Source organism: Aythya marila (genome assembly GCF_965140915.1).
Source record: "Aythya marila genome assembly, chromosome: 2".
Classification (NCBI taxonomy): domain Eukaryota; kingdom Metazoa; phylum Chordata; class Aves; order Anseriformes; family Anatidae; genus Aythya; species Aythya marila.
In genome coordinates, this window is record NC_139043.1 from 8,370,105 (window position 1) to 8,392,258 (window position 22,154).

Sequence of the window (22,154 nt, forward strand, 5' to 3'; positions counted from 1 at the left end):
AATGTTTTCATTATTTTTCCACAATACATTTGTGCTGCATTTACATATGTGTATGGTATCTTAATATATATCATATAAGGTAATCACTTATCTGAATTATAATGTAAATAGATTCAGTCTCCATTCTTAATACCTGTTAGGAGTAAAAATCAAAATAGAAAAGCATCGTATGTCACTAAAATGAGGGGAATTATTTTTAAGAAAAACACTACAAAAAAAGTAATTTTCTGGAAGTAATGGCTTCCTGGTAACATTTTGCTGTTTATTTGCACAGGAACATCTCTGCTCAGTGTTGGGTCTGGGTGAAGGCATTGATGCACACATTGCAATAATACAGCCCTGAACATGCAGATACGTTCTGCAAAGATATTGAGGCAACTGATGTGTGTTTTCCTGTTGTATCACTTCATCACCTTGGAGAATGATGAATTAAAGTGTGCTCCTTATATATATTTCTCCCATGAAGGCTGGCAGGCAGGTATGGGGCTGCTGTGGGTGCAGCATGGCCAGTCAGGCTGCCAGCTTTCCTTCTAAACTCATTTTTGTAGTGCTTGTATTTCCAGAACTTTAATCTTTCAGCCAGCAATATTCTGTGTAAGCCTTGTGCTAATAGGGAGATTTTCCCACCTTAACCACAGAAGATATGTTGTTTATGTTTTTTGTTTGTTTGTTTGTTTGTTTTTTCCCCTCTGGAAAGGTCATAGGGAAGATGCCAGGCTTCTTTATCTTTAAAATATTTTTTGTAACTTTTCTGTTGTTTGCCTGTTTTTATTTCCTCACACGAAAAAAAAAGCTCCAGCCTGCAAGTGAAACAGGGTGAAGTTCTGGGAAAGAACTGGTGGATAAATGACCCTATAGGGAAACTTCAATTTCATATTGTCCTATTGTCCTTCACTGAAACATGCATATAGACCTCTCACCCTCAGACCTCAATAACCCCAAAACTTAGGCAAATCAGGGTTCAGCCACAGCTGACTTTCTATCACTTGAAGAGTCGAGGGGTTACAATAACAAGGATTAAACAAAACCCCATGGGCTTGGGTAGATTGCTGTGGTAGTCAAATAGAGGAGTTTGTGTAATGGTGATAGAAGAAGCAGAGGAAAGCAAATGAGAAGAAAAGTGATTTTCTTGAGTGACGTGGCTAGATGTTAAATAGAGAATATTTAATTGCCTCTATTATGAATAGCTGTCATTGTAATGGAAGAGAGGACATAAAGTGGTCCAATTCTTCTTAAAGCTTTGTTTCTTCTTTTCCAATTTACCAGTTCATTACTGTGTGTGAGCTAGTTAAGAGCAATTACATACAGGAAATCCTGGCTGATTATTACGGACCAAACTGCTAAGTCTTCTGAACAACAATTAGGGCTTAGAGACTTTTATAGCTGATACAACAGACCCTATTACCTATTTTGTAGTTAAATTAATGAATTTTTATAATGTTGAAAGCTGCAAAGAATTAATCATCATTGTAATTAAAGGAGGTCCAAGTACTTTTTTTTTTTTTTTTAAGTAGTTTCTGTGGTGACTTTAGTACTTCTTTCCATCCTGCCTGTTGCCATAGATGTCACGATGTTTTACAAATGGTTGTTGGTGGTGTGTTTTGGTTAATGTTTCAGACAGAGAGCTTGAAAGTTCATTGTGGCCCTCCTGAGCTAAAGGCACCTCAGTGGCTTCTGAGCTAGAAGCATAAAATCCTAACCAGGTGTTAAGCAACAACTGAGCTTTGTTTCATTAAAAAGGCCTTTTCTTGGTCTATGGAATTTGTATGGGTCTGGAGAGAGAAACTGAGGAGCTGGAGAGGTGGCACCAAGGAAGCCTCGCAATGCCCACTCCAAACATTGTACATTGTATTGAGAGCAAGAATGAACTAGAAATGGGTTATATTTCCAAAGCAGACTATCATTATAGTTGTTGTATTTTTTTTACTGTTTGTCCAAGTCTGGTTGTTATTTAGAATGAACAGGTTTTGTGCTTGTGGCTCCAATTACAACCTCATAACTGCTTTAATTAGGCATGTAAAAATTAAGATAATATAACGCTTGTTATCTCCAAAACACTAATGGGTATAAATATTAATGAATTCTCATAACATCCTTTTGAGCTAGGTGAACACTATTATTATGATAAATATGCCTCTGAAAATTAGACACTGTCATAGTTATTATCAGTAATACTGTTAATATTTTAGCTATGATATTTATTACTTAATTGAAACAGATTTACCAGTGTTAGAAATAGTTTTTTATAAACCTGTTTTCTTTCTGTGGCAATAAATATATTTCAAATTTACTATTTTGTATTCCTACACAACTTCGTTTTCAGGAACAATGATAATTTATAGTGCTTGCACTGAGTACAGTGAGAAAAGTTAGGATATTTGTTCCATAAAATCAAGTTACACATTTAAATGATTTGTTTAATTTTTGGCTCTTGCTGTAAACCAATAGAATATTCAAGAGGAGGACTTGAACCACATAGACTCATCAAATCTATTATGATTTGGTAAATCTTGTGTATATTTCCCTAAAATGACATCTTTGATTGCTTCCTATATAATAAATATTCCTAGTACCTTTGAGCAAATAGTTAATATTTCAGTGCAATTCTCATACCTTCTGAAATTGCACAATTTTTATGAGCATGCCTACAGGAGTTGTTAGCCAGTTGATTCTGGGGAGCCAGGAGTGAATGTGAGGTCCTTCTGTTTTCTGAATCACCTTACATTCTTAGGTCCTGTTTTGAGTCACGTTATTTGAATAGCCAAAAATAGCAGAGTAAATATCCTTGTTTAATAATATACTTTTTATCCTGTTTGTTGTGATACTGATAAGAAGTGCTCCAGCTCCATTTACATAACAAAAGCTAAGGCTTGTGTGTCCAGAAGTATTGTATTAACAAGAAAGTACCAAGAACATAGATGAGGTTAATTTTCTGGGTGATAGTTTACTTTGTATTTGAAGCCGAAGTAGTTGCTATTATTTGAGAAAGTCTAGTGGCAATCATTTAATTTAAAAGGCGAATGTGTTTTGATTTTTTTTTCTTTTTAATTGTGAATCCAGTCTTTCTAAAATAACCTTTGTGACAGACTGCTTATCTTTTCAAATCTAAAACCCACCATGAATAAATTCACTAATCTGGCATTTTGAATGTGGGCTGAATAGCAACAAGATAAAAAAGCAGATTTTCAAAGGCATCAGAGAAGGTTGATTCAGGACCACTTTCATTCACTTTTTGGCTCTATCAGACCTAGGCAACTGCAACCTGGGGCACCTACTCTTCACAGTCACCTTGGATTATATAAACCACAGCTGGTAATAAACCAAATCTGAGCAACTGGGAGATTTTCCTAGGTTTGCATCTCTGTTCAGGCAGAAGTAGCAGTATCTCTGTCAGACATAGCAATGTACTGAGTTCTGCAGTATGTTGGTATCAGTAATTGGTTCAGCCTAATTAATATTTGATATCTACTGTGGCAGAAAGAGACAGGGAAGTTTGCCACACAACTCTGGAGGGATTTATGGGTTTTCAGAACTCTATTAGAGAATTACGCAAACAGTGTCTGCTCAGGTGTCCTCATTTGTGCCTTTGACTGCAGAGCCCTTGCAATCAAGAATCTTTTTTTCTGATACACACACTTCAAAAAATAAAAATTCTCACTATGGGAGGGTGCATAGCCATTTTAATTGAGTAAACATGCTATCAGGTGGTGGGAATATTTGTTCTTACTGCTCACTGGTGATCGCTCTTTCCAATTTCTCATATGTGGTGTGTTTGGAATAAAAATCTTTGGATGCAGGCATAGGACAGTAGAGCACCTATTAGTGGCAGGTTTAACCCTTTAACTAAAACATTTCATTTTAGTAACGTTAGCACTAGTTTAGGACTAACACAGAGAAATAATAGGTCAAACCTATTCCTTTTTTAATACATTTTGGAGGAGCTTCATGTTTTGTTACAAATCCCTGCAAACCTCCAACAGAAAATTGCTCCTTTATGTAGGCTAAATGTATTATTTTTTCTCTTAAAAACAATCCTTCTGCCTTGACATGGCTTAGTTTAATTAAAGAAAAAAATCCAGCTAAAACAAATAGGTAGATTGGGATTGGACATTCATATATTAGCTGCAGGAACATTTTTGTAGTTGACTTCCTTGCACAGTCGGCGTAAGTGTATCCCAGTTTAAATTATGAGACTGTAACTGTGAAAGAAAAAATGGGTGGGTGAAGGATTCCTGTGCTTATTATCTGGGGGGGGGGGAGGGGGGCGATTTTCACCGCTTCAATGTAGGCCTGGGTGCTCACCACAGCATCATCTCTTCAGCAAGTGTTGGAGAAGCAGAATCGTCTAAACATTGAAGGTCTTGGTGGGGACCCTGCAATTACTGTGGGTAGCCATTACAGTTACTTGTGGCCTTGCAGCCCTTTCCTGGAGCACACAACTAAGCTGCATTAGGATCCCAATTTTTTAGCTGTGTTGTTCCCCATTATTGAAGGATATTTTCATCAGAAAAGTGCATATGAAATGATCATCTAAATGCTTTCATAAAACACGATACAAAGTGTTTGCCATAAATTACAGGCAAAGATCTGCCCAACAGGTACAATTCCCAGCCCCCACATTCCAGTTTTGCTAATGCATACTACCTGTATAGCAGGGGTTCAGTAAAAATGAACTAAATCTCATTTTCTTACTGTGTCTCTATTCTAGACACCATTGTTTAATGTGACTATTGGAACAATATACTAACTGCAAGAAATGGAGAGCACTAAAACTTGAGTATGCTGACTTCAGCTACTCTGCCATACCTGTAATTAGAGCTCTAACTTTTTTTCTACTAAAAACAAAGGATTAAACTCTTGCTGCTCTTCTAACAATATCCATAAATTGAGCTAGGACTAAATTTTAAGCCTCATGGTTTGTGATGGGAGACTTCAATACAAATTGTACAGATGTGACTGAGTAGAAAATAATACTTCAAACTAAGCCAGACAGTCTTGGTCATGTAGCAGAGGCCAACAAACTGTGTCCTACATTTATCCACAGACATAGATATACATCAGTGAACAGAAAAGCAAATCCACAGTTCCAGGGAAGAGTAGAGTAATATCGAAAGTCAGAAATAATTAGCCTGTCATGCAAGAGGGCATAGGTATATTATGTATCTGTATCAGCTATCAGCAGTCTTCCTCTGTAAATATTTTCTTTAGCAAATGAGATTTTCATCAAACAGAGAAGAGAAAATAAAAAGACTCGAGGCAAAACACTATGATACAAAAACAACTTGCTTTTTTTTTCTTGGATAATATTACATTTTTCATGCTACTTCCTTTTCTGAAAGTATAGATGATCTAACTTTAACAGACAGACTGGCAGAGATTAACATTCTAACAAAATTCACAAAACACCTTTTAAAACAGTCCTGAAATTTATTTTTGAATAAAACATATGTAAGGTAATTGTGCAAGGTCTCCTAGACAGTCAAAAATCAGGGGAACCTTCCTTGCTTTAACAGGAATTAAATAAATGCTGCTATACAGAAATTACAGGGAAAATAAAATAAAAATAAATTATATATATATTATATATATATAAGAACTTAATAAAAAAAAATAGATTCCCTTCAACCTACAGGAGCTTCAGAATTACATGATAGCTGAGTTCCTATTTTTAGTGTAATTTTGCTGCCTAATTTTTCAGAAACAATGAATATCACATTTTATGTTGCAATATAATAAGTATAGACAGCTGTTTTAAAACGCTAAAGAAGGAAATATGTTAAGAATAGGACGCAATATAGGAATATGGCACTGATTCAAAGAACATTTGAAAAAAAAATCAGAAAAGATTTAATTCTGGTGCCTATGCAGAAACAGAGGAAACAGTCCCTGCCTGCAGGAGTTTATAATCTAATTCTGATTTTGACTCTCTTATTTATTTATTTATTTTAACTCACTAGAATATGAAGAAAATATATTTAGTGCCCTCTTCTGGAAAACCAAATCTTTCTATGCAGAGCACCCCAATGAAGTTCCCATACTCAGAAATGCAAATCTTCTGATTCAAATGTTCTTTTTTAGCTGTTACATGCCTCAATCCAGGGAGTGTGCATCTCTGTGTTTCCCCTGACCAAGTGCCTTTTATCTCTTTAACTGCCTGGAGAACTCTGTTTTTGTTTCAGGACTATGTTAAAACCAATAATTATCCTTGGGCAGCTAACAACCCAGATTTGAAACTGGGATCTTCTATTCAATTTTCTTCTATTCTGTACAGGAAAAAAAAAAAAAAAAAAAAAAAAGGAAAACCACAACCTTACACTTTCTTAGAAAGGGAAATGAATCCTAGGGCGTTATTCAAGTCTTTAAAGTCAAAAGCCTTCAGATTTTTGTGTGTAAGTGTGGAAGAGTATCAGTATTGCTGTGAAGGGATGTGCAGCATGAACGGGATGGGGCATGCTCTGTGTTTCTTCCTGCCTGGTTTGCTTTCCCCTCACTTTTCGAAGAGATGCCCACCATCACCACTGTCCATTGACCCCTCAGACCCTCAGAAGATGTCTGCAGAGGCCCAAGGACGACACACAAAATGCCCTGCTGTTAGAGGTCTCTTTTGTGATTTCGCTTGATAATTTCCTTATCTCAGAAAATAGAAATGTTGCCTCCAATGAATTAAATCCACACATGCATCAAGATACAGCTCAGAGTCTTTTGATATCATGTGGAACTGGAAAAGGAATCTTTCCCTGAACAGAGAACATTTTGGGAGCAAGGTGCTTGGCATATATCTGAAGGCTTTCATTCTACTTTCACATCCAATTCCGTGCTCTTTCACTTCTACTCTCTAGCTCCTTTTGAAGGTCTCATCTTTCCTGTCTTGGATTCCTTTCTTTGAGTATTCTAAGACTGCCCTGAGCCTATGAACATCACAAAAGATTTCAGTGACAGTGCTAGCCTCTTTGTAGTATACACCCTCAGAACTGCTATAGTAAAAAAGCAATTTTGGTATGCTAAGGGTAAATTTTAATAGAAAGAACATATGCTGTAGTTCTATAGCTGATTTCTGCTGCTAAAGTGAATTATTTAAAAATGAATAAATTAATTAGATATACTAAACATTCAGCCCATTTTCACGGCTTGGTTCTCATGTAATTGCTACAAAGCTGCACCATTTGAATTGTAAACACCACAGAAAGGAGGATTTTAGAATCCCCCCACAGTCAGCCTGCCCAGCTCAAGAAATATTTCATTTAAAGAAGACAGTATCTAATGCTTCATTATAAGCATTGATTATTAAGCATTGATTTCTCGTGCTGTCCTTTAGCCCTCTGATTTATACTTTCAAAGTCAACCAAGGTGAGAGTCAATCGAGGGAATATAGATGTGAACAACGCAAACTCCTCATCTGTATTTGCTTCCCTGGGCTGCATTTGTAACCAGGGTTCTCTAAGGTGCGGATCTGAGGCTGAAATGGACACCAAGGGCTGATCAGAGGAATCATACCCCATGCATGCTTTCAAGACCATTGTCTGGGAAAGGGATGTTGCTACATGGTGCTTAGGGACTTGGTTTAGTGGGTGATGTTGGTGGTAGGGGGATGGTTGGACGAGTGATGAAGAGTGATGAAGGTTGGAAGATGATCTTGGTGGTCTTTTCCAACATTAATGATTCTATAATTCTTTTATTTTATGATACATGACATTGTAGATGCAAAAATAGTAAATGTAAAGAATGACTGGAGAAATCAATTGCAGAGACATCCGTCAAGGAAGGCAGGTGTGAAGGCAGCAGCTCCAAGCTGCAAACTGCAAGAGCCTGGGAGTGCTTCGGGGAGGGATGACTATATCTATGCTACCCCTAGTCTTCCTTCTGAATCTGCATTGGGCTACTGTCAGAGACACGATGGTGAGCTGGATGGACTCTGGGTCTGACCCAGTACAGCTACTTTTGTATTCATAGTTATTAGGTAATAATAAAAAGTTATTAGTGTCTGTTTTTTTGTTGTTATTGTTTTTATTGATTTTACCTTTTCCTTGGATATATTGTAGGGTACGTCAGAATCACAACATTAACTTTGTACTCAATAATTTTACCCTCAAGTTTCTCAACGGGACTTCAAAATAGGCAAGTGCAGTGTTTGGAGAATTTGCATCCACTCTTACACTAAGGTTACTGTAGAGCAGGAGGGGAACCTGGGAGCTTATACTATGTGATGTGAATACCAACAGAAGTCTAAAAAATAAAAGATCAGTAACATAATGAGCTCATTATTCAACCCTTACTCATGGTTCTTAATAAATTGATTGCAGATGCTCCCCAGTAACCTGGGACAGAGTAGCAATGAGTGCACAAATGCTGGTGCAAAGAAAAAAAAAAAAAAAAAAAAAAAAAAAAAGCTTCAGAGTGCTTTGTAGCTGCCATTTTATTTACGATTAAAAACCAGAACAGTCGTCCTTTAAGCCAGTGACTGCAAGTGCTTGCTCATGCTGCTGGTGCCAGTGGAGTGCTGTGAGGGACAGGTGGCTCGGGAGCAAAAGGAGGCTTTTGTAATTGCTTGGCAGGGCAGAGCTGTATTAGAGTGCAGCAGCAGTTGGCAGATTGGATTAACGTTCTCCTAGGGGCAAGATCTGGCACATGAGCTGTATGTTAATACCTGTAGCCTAAGTTGATTCTGGAGCTGCATTTGTAACAAAAAGAACATCCGCTTTACCTCCACCATGTCACAAAGGCATAAATCCTAACACTGGCATCAAATTTCTCTTTTGACATCATCAGTAGAATAAGGCTCTCAAACGTGTAATTTGGAAACATATCTTTTAATAAAGAATTATTATCATGAAACAACTGAGATAAATAATCAGTTTGTTGAAAATGAAGTAGCAGCACTACCTTACAGCACTCTAGTCCATCTACTACTGTATCGGATGCAGCCATCACACTTTATTTGTGGTTATCTTACCAACTAGAGGCGACATTATTTGCAAAGGAGTAATTCTTTGGTTTAGCTGGTTCAGAGACCTTTGGAATGGTAACTAGAAAATCAGCTTCTAATGCCCACACACCCCGCGGTATATTTGTGGGAGAGATTTACATATTAACTGAGCTTGTTGCCTTCAGCATATGACCCTATTACAAATAGCTTGAGTTTGTGTTACAAATGTTTCTAAAAAGCAAGACCCTATGGCATGAATATGCCATCCTTTCCCAATGTCACCTTGTTGCGAGATTGATTCTGCTCCAAGGAAGCCTCTCCAGCATGGGTGGCAGGAGGGCTGGCCATTCACAGCACCGCCTGACTGGAGAGCTGCTCTGATCGTGCTCTGCACACCAAGGACGAACTTATAGCCTCAGGCTCCTTCAGGCTCATATTGCAATGATTTAATTTTCATTTCAGAGCAAATGGATTGAATTGTTGAAAGATTTAGAAAACAGAGTCATGTAAAGATTTTTCTTCTGTTCTCCCACTCTCCATCCCTTGTACAGACCATTTCATTCTCTTCTTCCAAAGCAATTGCTAAAATTTCTTCCCAGTTCAGGAGATACTCAATTTCTTGTCCTTGATTTTATATGACATTGGGTAGCAGTGGAGGAGTCCTTTATTCGCACTGATATAACTGAAATGAGTTATATGAGACGCTGACCCATTAGGTCTCCCTGAGACATTGGTTGCTTCATGTTACCTGCATCATTTTGCCCAGGAACAAGTATGGCGAATTCTTTGGCTGATGTGTTGGGATCCTTTCCTTTCCAAAATAAAGGGTTTATTCCCTTCTCTCAGTAAAAACACATGCAATCCCCAGGTATAGATCTTGATTCTTTTGCCTAAATGTTAATTTAAGTTGGTTCCTGTGGAACACAGAGACAATTATAACAAAGGCAACCAGTTGCCAAATGCTCTGCATCTTGATTAATCCCTGAGACCCCTTGTTCTAATTGCCCTTCCTGCCTAAAACTATTTTCCCCATCTCTGCCCTTTCCTGAACTTACCAGACTACCCCAGCATGGCACAGCACTACTAATGCACACTGCCCAAGGCTGCAACCACATTGCTTGTGGGGCTGATCATCTGGCTGTGGTAAGAGCATCCTAAATTGGGTGTTTGGGAACAGCTGGGGGTTGTTTGGCTGCCAGCTGAAACGATGCACAGGGAATACTCAATGATAGCATTTCATTATGGTTTTCCTAATTTATTAGAGGCACAAAGAGAAATGGGCAGTGCTCCTCGGAAGGCTGCAGTAACAAGCTGGTACACGGCATGAGACTGCATTAGAGGTACATTACTTGGGAAGGCATAACGTATAAAAGGATAATACAATGTAGAGACAAAAGAGAGTTTGCTGCCTCAGATGAAAACAAAACAGGTCAGTATCACAATGAATTTGAAAGGTGAGAATGTTGAAAAGACTTCAAATTATATGGCTTTATTGATTTGGTTGGTTCTTACAAACAATCAAGCTTAGGGTACAAAATACTGGTATGGATTTTTTTCTCCTTCCTTTTTTTTTTTTTTTCATTACAGTGATACAAAAGAAATAGATATGGTTTTTCAGAGAGTCTAATTCCAGGTTGGTTACTATGGAGTGCCTATTAAGAATAAATGGTGGTAATACTTTGCTAGAATATGGGGCTGGGGAGAATATATATGGCCAACCTGTCTCCACAAACTGAAAATAAATAAATGGAAGACCATTACCTAATTGCCCACAAAATATGCCTCAAAGAGAGGTATCTGCTTGTGCTCTAAATCACAAATATGTAGGAGAATCAAGAAAAAATGTAATTTCACCTAAACATATGTCTGAAAGATGAGAAGTTGGACAAAACATTACCAAGAAGTTAGTGTTCAGCTACAGGACTGGTTTTTTTCATCCTTTTTGGAGGGTCAGTTCAAACTACTATGGGAAATGAAGGATTTCTTCTCAATTGAACAGAATGGTTCATATGTTTTCAGGTTGTACAGACTCAACAAAACTGATAGCGTCATGAGGAATTTTGATGAAGGCAAATGATGACTCACATTTAGTCTTTGATGTTAACTTTCATCAAAAATACAGAAAATTCTCCAAGCAGGTACAGTGACCTGCTTTGATTCTCCACAGAATACCATAACAAAGTATGGCAATGCAATATTTTTAGTCGGACAATTATCCTTGTCTCTAATGGAAAATTTATATGGATGACATCTATTACCCTGGAAAAACAACACAGTATTTTCTCGTTGATGAAAGACTGATAGAAAAATCAGTGTGACAGTGTAGCTCTGACTGTGGGTTATCCTTTACTGAGCATAGTACGTGCATGTAGTAGAAAGAAATGCAACCTGTAGCTAACCTTTGCTTGTGGTTTTCCTGCTGAACATTTTTTTTTTTGTCCCCTGTTCATGCCATCATTAGAAAATGGGGTACCAAGCACTCATGCTGCTTCCAGCATAGACCTGCAACCCCTGCAACCCTCCCGCATTCTGCCATCACTTTATTCTCTTTTCCCTCTTAATTTGTCACCTTCAGAACATGGTGAAACATCACAGATATTAAGGAATAATTCTTCCTTTACCTGCATATTTTACTTCACAGCATGAATTACAGTTTTATGGGGTGCCAAAACCAATATAAAAGGTGTAGCATGTAATTATGTCACATGTTTGGGATCATTCAATTGGACTTCCATATGTGTATTTGGGGGGTTGTCTGCTCATAGCACAAGTAGGAAAATGGACTACAAAATCTCTGTACAGAAAACATTTTTCTGTACAAAAAGTGGGAAACTCTTTTAATGGATCTGGCAGTTCCTGTTTCACCAGCCACTTGCACTTTATTTTTGCTATCTTACTGTAGTGCATGAAAAGGAATATATTATAAAGATAATTTGGGTCTGTTAAAGAAACCTGAGGGGATTGACTATTTGGAGATATACTTTATTGTTACAGAATAAAAAAATGGTTCCTTTTACCCAGATAACTACTGAGGGCTTTATGATTAATTATATTAAAATACTTTCTTGCTGTTCTCACACATCAGCCAACTACTATACAGGGTTTTTTTGATGACTATTTGGAATGATCATTTTTGTTTGGGGATGCTGGGGTGACTTTTTGGATGTAATATCTGATTACTGAATATGAAGAACACACAAAATAGTAGATATTATGTATTAAGCCATTCAAACTGCTTTATAATGCATCTTACAACTTTAACTTACTCTATGCCTGTTCCTTTTCAAGCTCTACATTTTATGGGATTATTTGTGAGTTTTCTAGGTAATAATTTAATCTAAGTAATAACGCAGCATGAAGGACCAGATGGCTCTATGGAGTCATTCAGAAAATGGACACAAAAGATGTTTTATTCCTGTATTTATCAAGTAAGTAATAATCGGGGAGTCATGGCAGACAGTCCATTTGTGTTTAATCTCAGATCAGCAAACTGTTCAATACACTGAGAGATAAGACACTAAATTAGCTTTTTGATTGAACAGCCTATTGGCTGATGAGAAGATTGAGCTGGGTTGGGGAATTTTCTTCTAAACATCCTAAAATAAAGTTTTTACTGCCTGCATGTGCATTGTTTCCATTGATTCAGCACCTTGTTATACAGACATTAAGGGAAGCCATTTGATGAATGCAGATTACTTCAGTTGCTAGCAGGGTATCAGCCCATGAAGTGTGACAGAAACTGGCACAGAAGATGGAACTGTAAACTAAACTCTCTAAACTCTTCCTTTTCTTTTTTTTTTTTTTTTTTCTCTGATGGTAGTGTTATAACCTCAGCAGATATCATATCATTTTCATCACAGCCATATGATGGAAACTATTTCCAAATTTCCTTCTAAAAAAATTCCTAATTTCCATACAAAACATTTTCCTAATTCTTTTTCAGTTGCACAGGCAGTGCCAAGCTGAAAATAATGATGAAAATTTTATACTTTTAATAAGGAGTTAATGTGGGTGAAGGTTCTGTTGTGTCCAGGTTGTGCCCCTGTGACAAACCCAGTGAGATGTGGGGAGGTCACAAGGAGCCTGCCTGTCTTTTTGGACTTATGTCAAGTACTGCTGCAGTTGTCTGGAGGCATGAACAAGAGCTATGCATTCTAATTTAAAGTATATGAATAATCACAATGAATAAATGAGTCTGAATCCATTCCATTTTTCAATAACATACACTTTCTGTTTAATAAGCCCTGCTGCACTAGGATCTGTGTCTTTGGAGATCATATAAGGGCTTTCAAGGAGAAATTGCACTACCATCCACACCACATTTTGCTCTGATGGGGAACAGAAATTGCTTTTTCCAATTAATATCTGTAGCTTGTAAGAATCAAAATTGACTTGCTGTTTTGGAATTTGGTGGCAAGGAAGGAGACACTGCTTTACTGCAACACATGCTGCAAGGTTTGCAGTCCTGTTGTCATATGGTCAGGTCCAGGTTTCTTTGTTGATTACATAAAACAAGGTCAGTGGCTTCACAGCAAAGTCTTGTCATACATAGTTAGCCCTGTGTTTTTCTGAATTTGAGAGAGAGAATTGCCTTTACAAGACTTGGGCGAAGAGATAGCTATGTATATTTCTGCTCCTTTGTGACTTCAGCAAAGCCAGGCACAGGTTGCAGCAAATAACATAGATTAAAAGTAAGCAAGATCTGTGCTGTGACCTGGGATAAGAGACCCAGTGGGACAGTGCTTCTGGCACAGTGGTTTTAGTATAATGACTTTTACAACACTCATTGATTACAGCTGGCGTGGAAGTTTTTGTGACCTGGTTTTGGTCATACCTAAAACCCTTCAGAACAGTCTTAAATCTGTTCTGACCTATGTTGGCAGGAAGACTTGGCAAGCAAGGTTTTACAGATGAAAACAATGCCAAAAACTGCTACCTTTGAAAGCATCTCTTTTCTGAGAGGAGGTGTGTGCCTCTGATATGCAGCCAAAAATTAGGGTTAAGAACATCAAATCAGTGCAATAAACTCTTACTACACCCCTCGGATAGATAGGAGGAATGCAGAGAGTTAACACTGTTATTTTTGTTGAAGAAAATAAAATCAGAGAGGCTACATGAAATGAATATGAACCTTTAAGAACTGTCCAGTCTCTGACACCTTGGGTGTCAGGAGAATGGTGATCTCTTTTCTACACTTTTCCTTGATGTGCAGTTTTCCTAATGACAGGTAAACAATTGAATATGACTCAGTTTTTCAGCTGATATATTAAGCAGACATAGCCTTTATCTCAAAAATTTAAAATAATTTCATGTTGGTTTTTTTTTTTGTGTGTGTGTGTTGTTTTTTTTTTTTTTTTCCATATCTAAGAGGAAATCAGCCATTTCAGTTCTCAGGAAGGCATTAAATGGTGTTTCTTCTGGGTCCCTATCTGAGTAGGGGGGTTGGTCACAGTTTGTTTTCCAAACATGTTTGAAATAGTGAGGATGAGAAGGATTTTTGATCTGCATGGGGTGTTGTGCTAAAGAACTAAAATAATAATATACATCTGATCCTGAAATCTTTTCTCATACAAGTTATAGTTGTTTACGTGAGCAAACCTACTGACTTTAAATCTTTCCTCTTTTTTAAATCTTTAAAAGAGGAAAGATTGCTCCGGTGAATGAACTCTGCAAGCTACAAGCCTTTGAAGTCTACAACCTACAGGCACAGCTAATGTGAGAAAGTTTAGAGTTTGCCCGTAGACCCAAGACAGTATAACAAGTAATGTTCAGAAAGTTAAGAAGTTCTCTAAAACTCCTACAGATCTATTTTTTTTTTCCCCACACACACTCCTAAACTCTCTCTCCAAATAAATAAATAAATTCATAAATAAATAAATATTTACATCAGTCTCCGTTAGTGGCTCTAAGACAGCTCTGAACTCTCCAGTATGACTACAGGGATTCTGTATCTCAAGTGGGAACACCAGCAGATGTATTTCTCAGGCTGTTCCTTTTCCCTCCAACTTTCCACATTTCTACATCTTGTCCTGAAGCCCTTGATGCTTCTCTCTGTTCATACTTATTCTGGGGGCTGATTGGCTGATATGTGCCTCTGCTAAGAGACTATACAATGAATTGTTACCTTGAAGGCCAATCTTTGTGTAGTTCACATTTTTTATATTTACATCATTTTCTATATCTTAGTGCCAGGATACTTGAAGACAAAAGTTGCTCAGTATTTATTAGCATTTATTAGTATTTATTAAATATTAGGAAACCAGTGAGCACAAAACTGTCTTTCCATACTTATAAAACTACTTCGGGTTTAACAAAACTGCTTGTTAAATACATCAGTATTTCACTATATGGCCATGTATGGTTTTCCAGCTCTGTAGACAAAAGTAGTCCTCTACTACATTCTCTTTAAAGAATTTTAGCAGTTTAGGAACCTCAACAATGCTTGAATAAAAAGTAAGGCCATGGGCTTCAGCAAGGTCTGCATTTTCAGTATTTTAAGCTTCAAGAGCTCTTTGGAGTTTTGGTGTGATTGGGGGTAGATGAGATAACTAATTTATTTGATGTCATCTGTAACAGGTGAAGCTGAAAAGGATTTGTACTAAAATAAATGCTATCTTGAAAAGAATTTGTGCTACTAGACCTTCCCTGGCATAATACACCACAGAGATTGACCTTGTCAGGGGAGATTTATGTACCTGTGTGCCTCAAAAGGGGTATGATTTTGGGGTACAACCTGGTGATATCCTTGTAAGAAGATGAATGAATTGCAGAAAGGAGGGATTTCACATCCATATGCCATTCCCTTTCTGCATTTCATAAGGAGAAAACCATTGTTTTCACCTCTATATTGTAGTTGTAGATTTTTATTTTTTTATTTTTTTCCCCCAGGGAGTTTTTTCAGTAATGTAAAGATTTAGTGTTTGGATTCAAACTGTAACAGAGAAGTTTGTTTTGATATCTACAAGATGATGTACCTCATGTTCTCATGTTTCTTTGTCTCTCTACTAAGCCCCAAAAAGATGGGAGCATCTTAGAAACCACTGTGCAGGCTTGCCCACGAGAGTGACTTGCAGGAAGCCATGCTTACTTGTCTTTGATGCTATCAGTGTGCCTGGGATCTGGGATGGTCTCTGCTGAGGCTCGCAGTGCCATGGAGGACATGGTTTCTAAGCATTTAAAAAAAAAAAAAAAAAAAAAAAAGTACCTAGTGGGGGAAAAAATCATTATCAGACAAACTTGATTTGTGAAGCAAGTATTCAAGAAAATTTTTCCTTTTGTTCTCTGGGACAGAATGCTTTTTGAGAGCTACTGGAGGCAAGGAGAATTAAAATTTGAAACAAGTGTCCAAAGGAATGATTTTCATATACCTCTATATATGTATATTGTAACGGGGCATAATTGCAAAAGTGGGTGCCTGTGTATTTATACAGGCATATATTTATACAAATTTGTTCTTATTTAGACTTTCATGCTACTGTCTAGCTTTTTTGTTGCTCAGCATTTCTTACCTTGGACAACCACAGATCCCTATTAGGGAATGCATTGTCACTAGAGGAAAATTGTCCACTAATTCTTAAATCACTGACCTTGACACCAGTATTATTATTATTTACTACTTAGAAAATGTCATAAAGTCTTCCTACTGAGATGACCTGCCATACAAGCTGACAAGCTCCTCCCCAGGGCCCAAAGACTGCAAATTGATATGAAGATGCAACTTAGCAACTTAACAGGTCAAACAAATGTGAGGTCAGCTTTATGCCTGAAGTCAATCAGGTTTCATTTGCTAGCTGACATGGGTCTTACAACCCACTCTGAGATCACGTAGTGTCACTCCCTTTTTATTTATGCAGGAATAAAGCAGAGAAATATGTGTTATATCCCTGTTGTGTCTAGTTATAATGATGGAGAATGTCTCTAGCTGACCAAGGTGTCCTCATTAATGATTGTTCTATATTTAGCCCGTGTGGACAGCATGTGCCCCCAATTTAATCAAAGACCTGGTAGTCATGGTAACGACACTGAGCATCTGGATGTATACGATTTGGCAAACTGTAATAAAGTGCAAGATGAAAAGCACACACAACAGTGCTAGGTGAATCCATGTATTGTGTTTTTCTTTTTTATTTATTTTTGTGTGTGTGTGTTTTGTTTTTTTTTTTTTTTTTTCTACTACAGATTTTGAAGTACTTATTACAGCTCCCTAGCTATAAATACTAGATTTTACATATTTATTTATTTATTCAGAGAAAGATCCCTATTAATGCAGGTGACAACTACTAATCTTTTTTTTTTCTGTTTTGTTTCTTAATTTCATTTTGCAGGTGTATCAGCATTCATATACGGCATATTATGTCCTCAGCAAAATACCTCATGGGTAAGCAATTATTCAATACTTTAATTTTAAAATTCATTCATTAAGAATTCTGCAAAATAATGTGTATCTTGACAAATGGTTTCCCTGTGACAGCCCTTTGCAATGGTCTGGCAATCAGCTGCAGCAACCACTGTGCTGTGTGTTGTACCAAAGATTACATAGTCTGGAAACAGAAGTACTCAGCTTCCCTGGAGAGCCAGACTATGTGAATTTCATATTCCAGTTTTCAAGTTTTTGGACAGAATGTAGATGTGCTAGTGTCTGGCTGAGAGACAGTTGGCCATTCACCAGAGTGCAGTTGGAGGATCTATCCAAGGGAGTTTAGTTCCTTAAATTTAGTCAGAATTGAGGCATCACCCTTCAGCTTTGGGTCTTTCAGCAGTTTCCCTTGACACAAATGCTTTCTCTAGCATCGCAGATGAAAGCAGATAGAGAAATAGTCTGTTTCCAGGATCCCAATGTTTCTTTGATACACACACTCAAAATTATACTGAAGCTATGAGCCTTTGGGTTTATAATTTATCTTTTCAGAGAGTGTGAGGTAAGTGCAGACAAACAATAATGCCACACAGGCTTTACAAAACATTTTTAAACCTAACGATGGCATATTGCTTTACATAAAGCATATAACATACAAGATTACAAGTCATAATATGTAATAAATCACACAGACTCTTCCTTTAAGCCCCTTATCTCCTTTAAGTACAAAGTGTTTAAAAACAATGGTAAAAAATAACAATACATTGTGCTGAAATTTAATTTCAGTATTTATTGTGCTTATTCACTAGGTTATCATTTCTATACATTATGGTTAAACAAGTAGCAGAAGTTTGAGATCCTTGCAACAGCTCACAAAACCAGAAAAAAAAAAAAAAAAAAAAAAAAATCTACTTGGTTTATGTACAAAGCGATCATAGAATCACCAGAAAATTCAGGTTGGAAAGGACCTCATGATGTCCGAACTCCAGCTAAAAACAGTCTGCTCAGAGCTTTATCCAAGGGTTTTCGAAATCTGCAAGGACATGGACTGCACAGCACTGCTGGGCAGCCTGTCCCACTGCCTGATTGTCATCATGGGGAGAAAGTTTCCCCTTTTGTCCAGGTGATATACTAGGATTTGCCTCAGCACACTTGTTTGCACACGTGCAATAAATAAATAAATAAAAATAAAAGCTGAAATAACTTTATTTGGTTTCCACCAAGCAATCAAGAAAAAAATACTTTTTACAAATAAAGCTGTACTAGGGATACTTATTTTGAAATCTGTGAGTCCTGGAGCTCACAAATTCTGCTTCCATATAGCATATTTTGTGATCGACCCACAATAAAAAATCATGAGCTCAAGGTTAAATTTTTTCCATGTACAGGTAGAACACGTGTATTAGGAGATTTTTCACCATCATCCATGTCAATGCTCTGGCATCCCAGTGTGAAACATTCCAGAATTCTTCATTCTCTTTCCTTCCCTGTCTCTGTCTGATCTTCATTTTTTCTTACTGGATTTATTTTACTTTTTAAAACTTCATCCTTATGGCCAATTATATCTGAAATTAGCTTGTGGGTTGAAAGGATGTCAAGCAACAGGCTGAACACACAGCATGAGCACATAAGCTTTATATCTGCTCCAAACGTGGCTAAAAGCAAAAGCTTTTGAGAGACAGCACAGTTTTATCCCAGAAAAACAGTACAGGTGAAGACAGAAGTATCATACATAGTGTATATTAGAAATGCTAAAAATTAACAATGCAGGGATCCAGGCAGTTTGCTACTACTGCCTGACCTTTCTTCATCCCTGACAATGAGTTCCTTGTCAACCCAGCCTGAATTTTATCACACACTCAGCTGTGTTTTACCTTTCTCTTCATGTTGTTTGAGTCATGGTACAGTCAGCTGAAGGAAAAAATATGTCAGAGGAGACAAATCCACTATGAGGGGAAGATTTGGAAAATTAAACAGTGCTGGAAGACATACAGCTGTATCAGGCATTGGGGTCCCCACAGGACGATACAGTGTTGGATCAGGCAGCATCTGACAGGAGGAGAGTTGGAAGTGTGGCTGTGTTTGTGTTGTGGAAGGTATGATTTACAAAGCAGTTTAGGCTGTAGATATGTATATAGGCATTGCAATCCACTTTTCAAAGTAATGATTGCTTTTATCTTTCAGGTGATCATAGCACATGCTAGTGTTGGAAGTCATGGCTTATAAGCATTTTCATGGAATGTGGGCATTTATCATTCTTCTGGAACAATAAATTTTAGATATTTTTTAGGGTAGTGCAAGAAAAGAAAGGGCAGGTGTGGTGGTTGATGTTGGATATAACAGGTGATGCAATGCATCAACTGACCTGGTAGTAGAGTCTCTATTGGATGAAGGTAGGAAAATCTCTTCACATATTTCATATTTAATACAGGATTACTGCTCTGATGGATGGGCGTGGATGAAGATCGTTGAGGTCAGGACCCAACGTGTTAATACAGCACAAGGTGCAGTTCTGTTTGGTGCCCCAGCTCCATCATTGACAACAAAATTTGCAATCCACAGGCAACATCATTGCCTTCCATGAGCTGATAAAATGAGGGATAGCTCTGCTAGGGCTAACTATTAAGGAAGCCAAATAATCTAACCTGTGGCATCACTTTTTAAATAAAGTGACATTAATGTCAGCATAAATTGTTTTTTAAAGGGAAATTTCTAATTCTTTCTTAAATGTTCCATAGACTTTCCAGATTCAGGCTGTGCCTAAAGTCAAAAGGGACTTGTACAAGCATTTTGCAGGTTTCATTCAGAGCTTTCCATAAGTGCAATGTGCCAATTTGGGAACACCATCAGCTGATATGTTGACAAATGATATTTTATAAAGGGTACAGGACTGTAACATTTTTCTATGAGAGCTGCTGTGAAGATGAACTCCCTGTGGAAGGAGGAGTAGTGCAATTTGGCACTCTACAGGACAATTGGTATATGTCGATGACATGTATACCAATGATCTTATTTAAAAATGAAAATTAGGCCGAGGTAAAAGAGAGGGTAAATAAACCTGCAGGGACTCTGCAGAGATTTAATTTCTTCTTCTTTGTAATTTCAGCCTTCTCACAGCTGCCTCTTAGTACATTCAGGCTAGAAGGCCCTACAGCTTTTGCTACGCTTGCTTTCTGTTTTGTTGTTTTTGTTTTTTTGTTTGTTTTGTCTATTTGATTGATTTGTTTGCTTGCTTGTAGCCCGAGATTTTCATTTTTCAGAGGGGAAGCAAGCAAAGATCTGCAGTTCTCATTTTCCTGGGCTGAGCACTTGGGATGTGTAGGGGAGTTGGGTCAGTTCAGCTTTCCTGTACAACGTCCTTTTTTTTCTCCTCCCTATCACCCAAAAACGTGATCCTGGCGCCGGGTGCCATCTAGTGGAACAAACCTCTTTTCTCACTTCTCTTCCCTGACACAAGCAGCTCTCCGTCGACCCCTTCTCTTTTCTCTGAAAGATGCTGCTGTTCAGATACCTGCTGGTAAATGCTTACAGTTGTCTGCATGACAAATATTTTTGCAAAGCTCCTCTCATAACCCCAATGTTGCACTTGCCGCGTTGTAATTGCCAGCTAATTGTAATTTATAGGTATTGTGATTGCATCCCCAGGCTTAGATGTGCAATAGGTAGTTCTCATGTGAGGTGCTGGGAAGAAATGGAACAACAAAACAAAACAACAAAAAATAACCTACAACTATTTCAGAATTATTTTTTTTTACCTAGCTCTGGAAAACAAACATTTAGCTAATACAATGTAGGCACAAACCAACAATCTGGTTTTTTGTTGTTGTTGTTTGTTTGTTTTTAATTATATTGTGGGTTTTAATAATATTCCTCTAACTAAGTCCAATATGGGTTATTTTAGTCTTTCACATGTTTGGTTGGTTTAGGTAAAAGGCTCAGTTTGCACACAGTTCTCAGTCAGTCCATGGGGAACCTGACTGTTCCCCTCACCCTGCTACAGGGTTTCCCTCACCAGTGTTAACGTCATTTCACAGCAGTGCCTGCTGCTGGGCTACTGGTTTGGTCTAGCACTGCAGGTCCTTAGCAAGAACTAACTTTGGATTGCTATCCCATTGGGTTCCTCTATCCTTAAGTTTTTGCTATGGCCAAAAATAATACTTTTTTTTTTTTTTTTTCTCTAAACTTTCTATGTTGTGTTTACATTTCTTAAAATAAAGCCCATCATAAAGCATGGATTTTCTCAGACCTCCTAGCACTCATCTCTTTCTGCACAACCCATTTCCCTCTGAGCACAGCAAGTGGCAGAGGTTAGCGCTGCCCCCCTCCAGTGAAGTCTCAGCATGGTGTTAGCATATCCATCCGGGGCACATCACGGCAGCTTCCAAATCTGCTTATAGGGATCAGAGAGAAGTTAATAGTTATCCCCACTCCTCACTGACTTTGTATACAAGGAGGAGGAAATTGCAAATGCCTACTGCTATGAAGAATTCACAGTTCTTCCCATATTCATATGGTGTAATCAGAAGAACATGGTAAGTAGATAACAGTAGAAATTGTGGGGTTTAGTTCAGTTCTTCCTCCATACAATGCTTTATAAAATATTGCACTACTTCCCCACACTGAACTCCCATTACGTTCAAGAGAAGTTCCATGGGTGGAGTGAATGCAAAATATGCTTTGGAGATCTACTGAAGTGATAATGGGAGGAGAATCTAAGCCCATTCTTCACTGTGAGTAAATTTTCAAAGTGATGGCTGTAGTTCTCTGCAGTGCTCTCACTGATGTTCCTGTCTAATTCATTTATACAGGTATTGGCAGGGAACAGAACTAAAGAAAGCTTAATTAGACTTTGCATACACCTGACCCTATATGACT

At 37.7% G+C, this 22,154-nt stretch overlaps 1 protein-coding gene across 2 annotated transcripts in view; it reads left to right on the forward strand.

Annotated features, from left to right (window-relative positions):
* Positions 1-22,154, forward strand: part of DPP6 (dipeptidyl peptidase like 6) — a gene marked incomplete at its 5' end in the record, with an annotated part of 551,718 nt that overhangs the window by 417,723 nt on the left and 111,841 nt on the right. For both annotated transcript variants that reach the window (XM_082752737.1, XM_082752736.1), the window contains one exon: positions 17,248-17,300. In XM_082752737.1, coding sequence (XP_082608863.1) covers positions 17,248-17,300 — 53 coding nt within the window. The remainder of the gene's footprint in view (positions 1-17,247; positions 17,301-22,154) is intronic.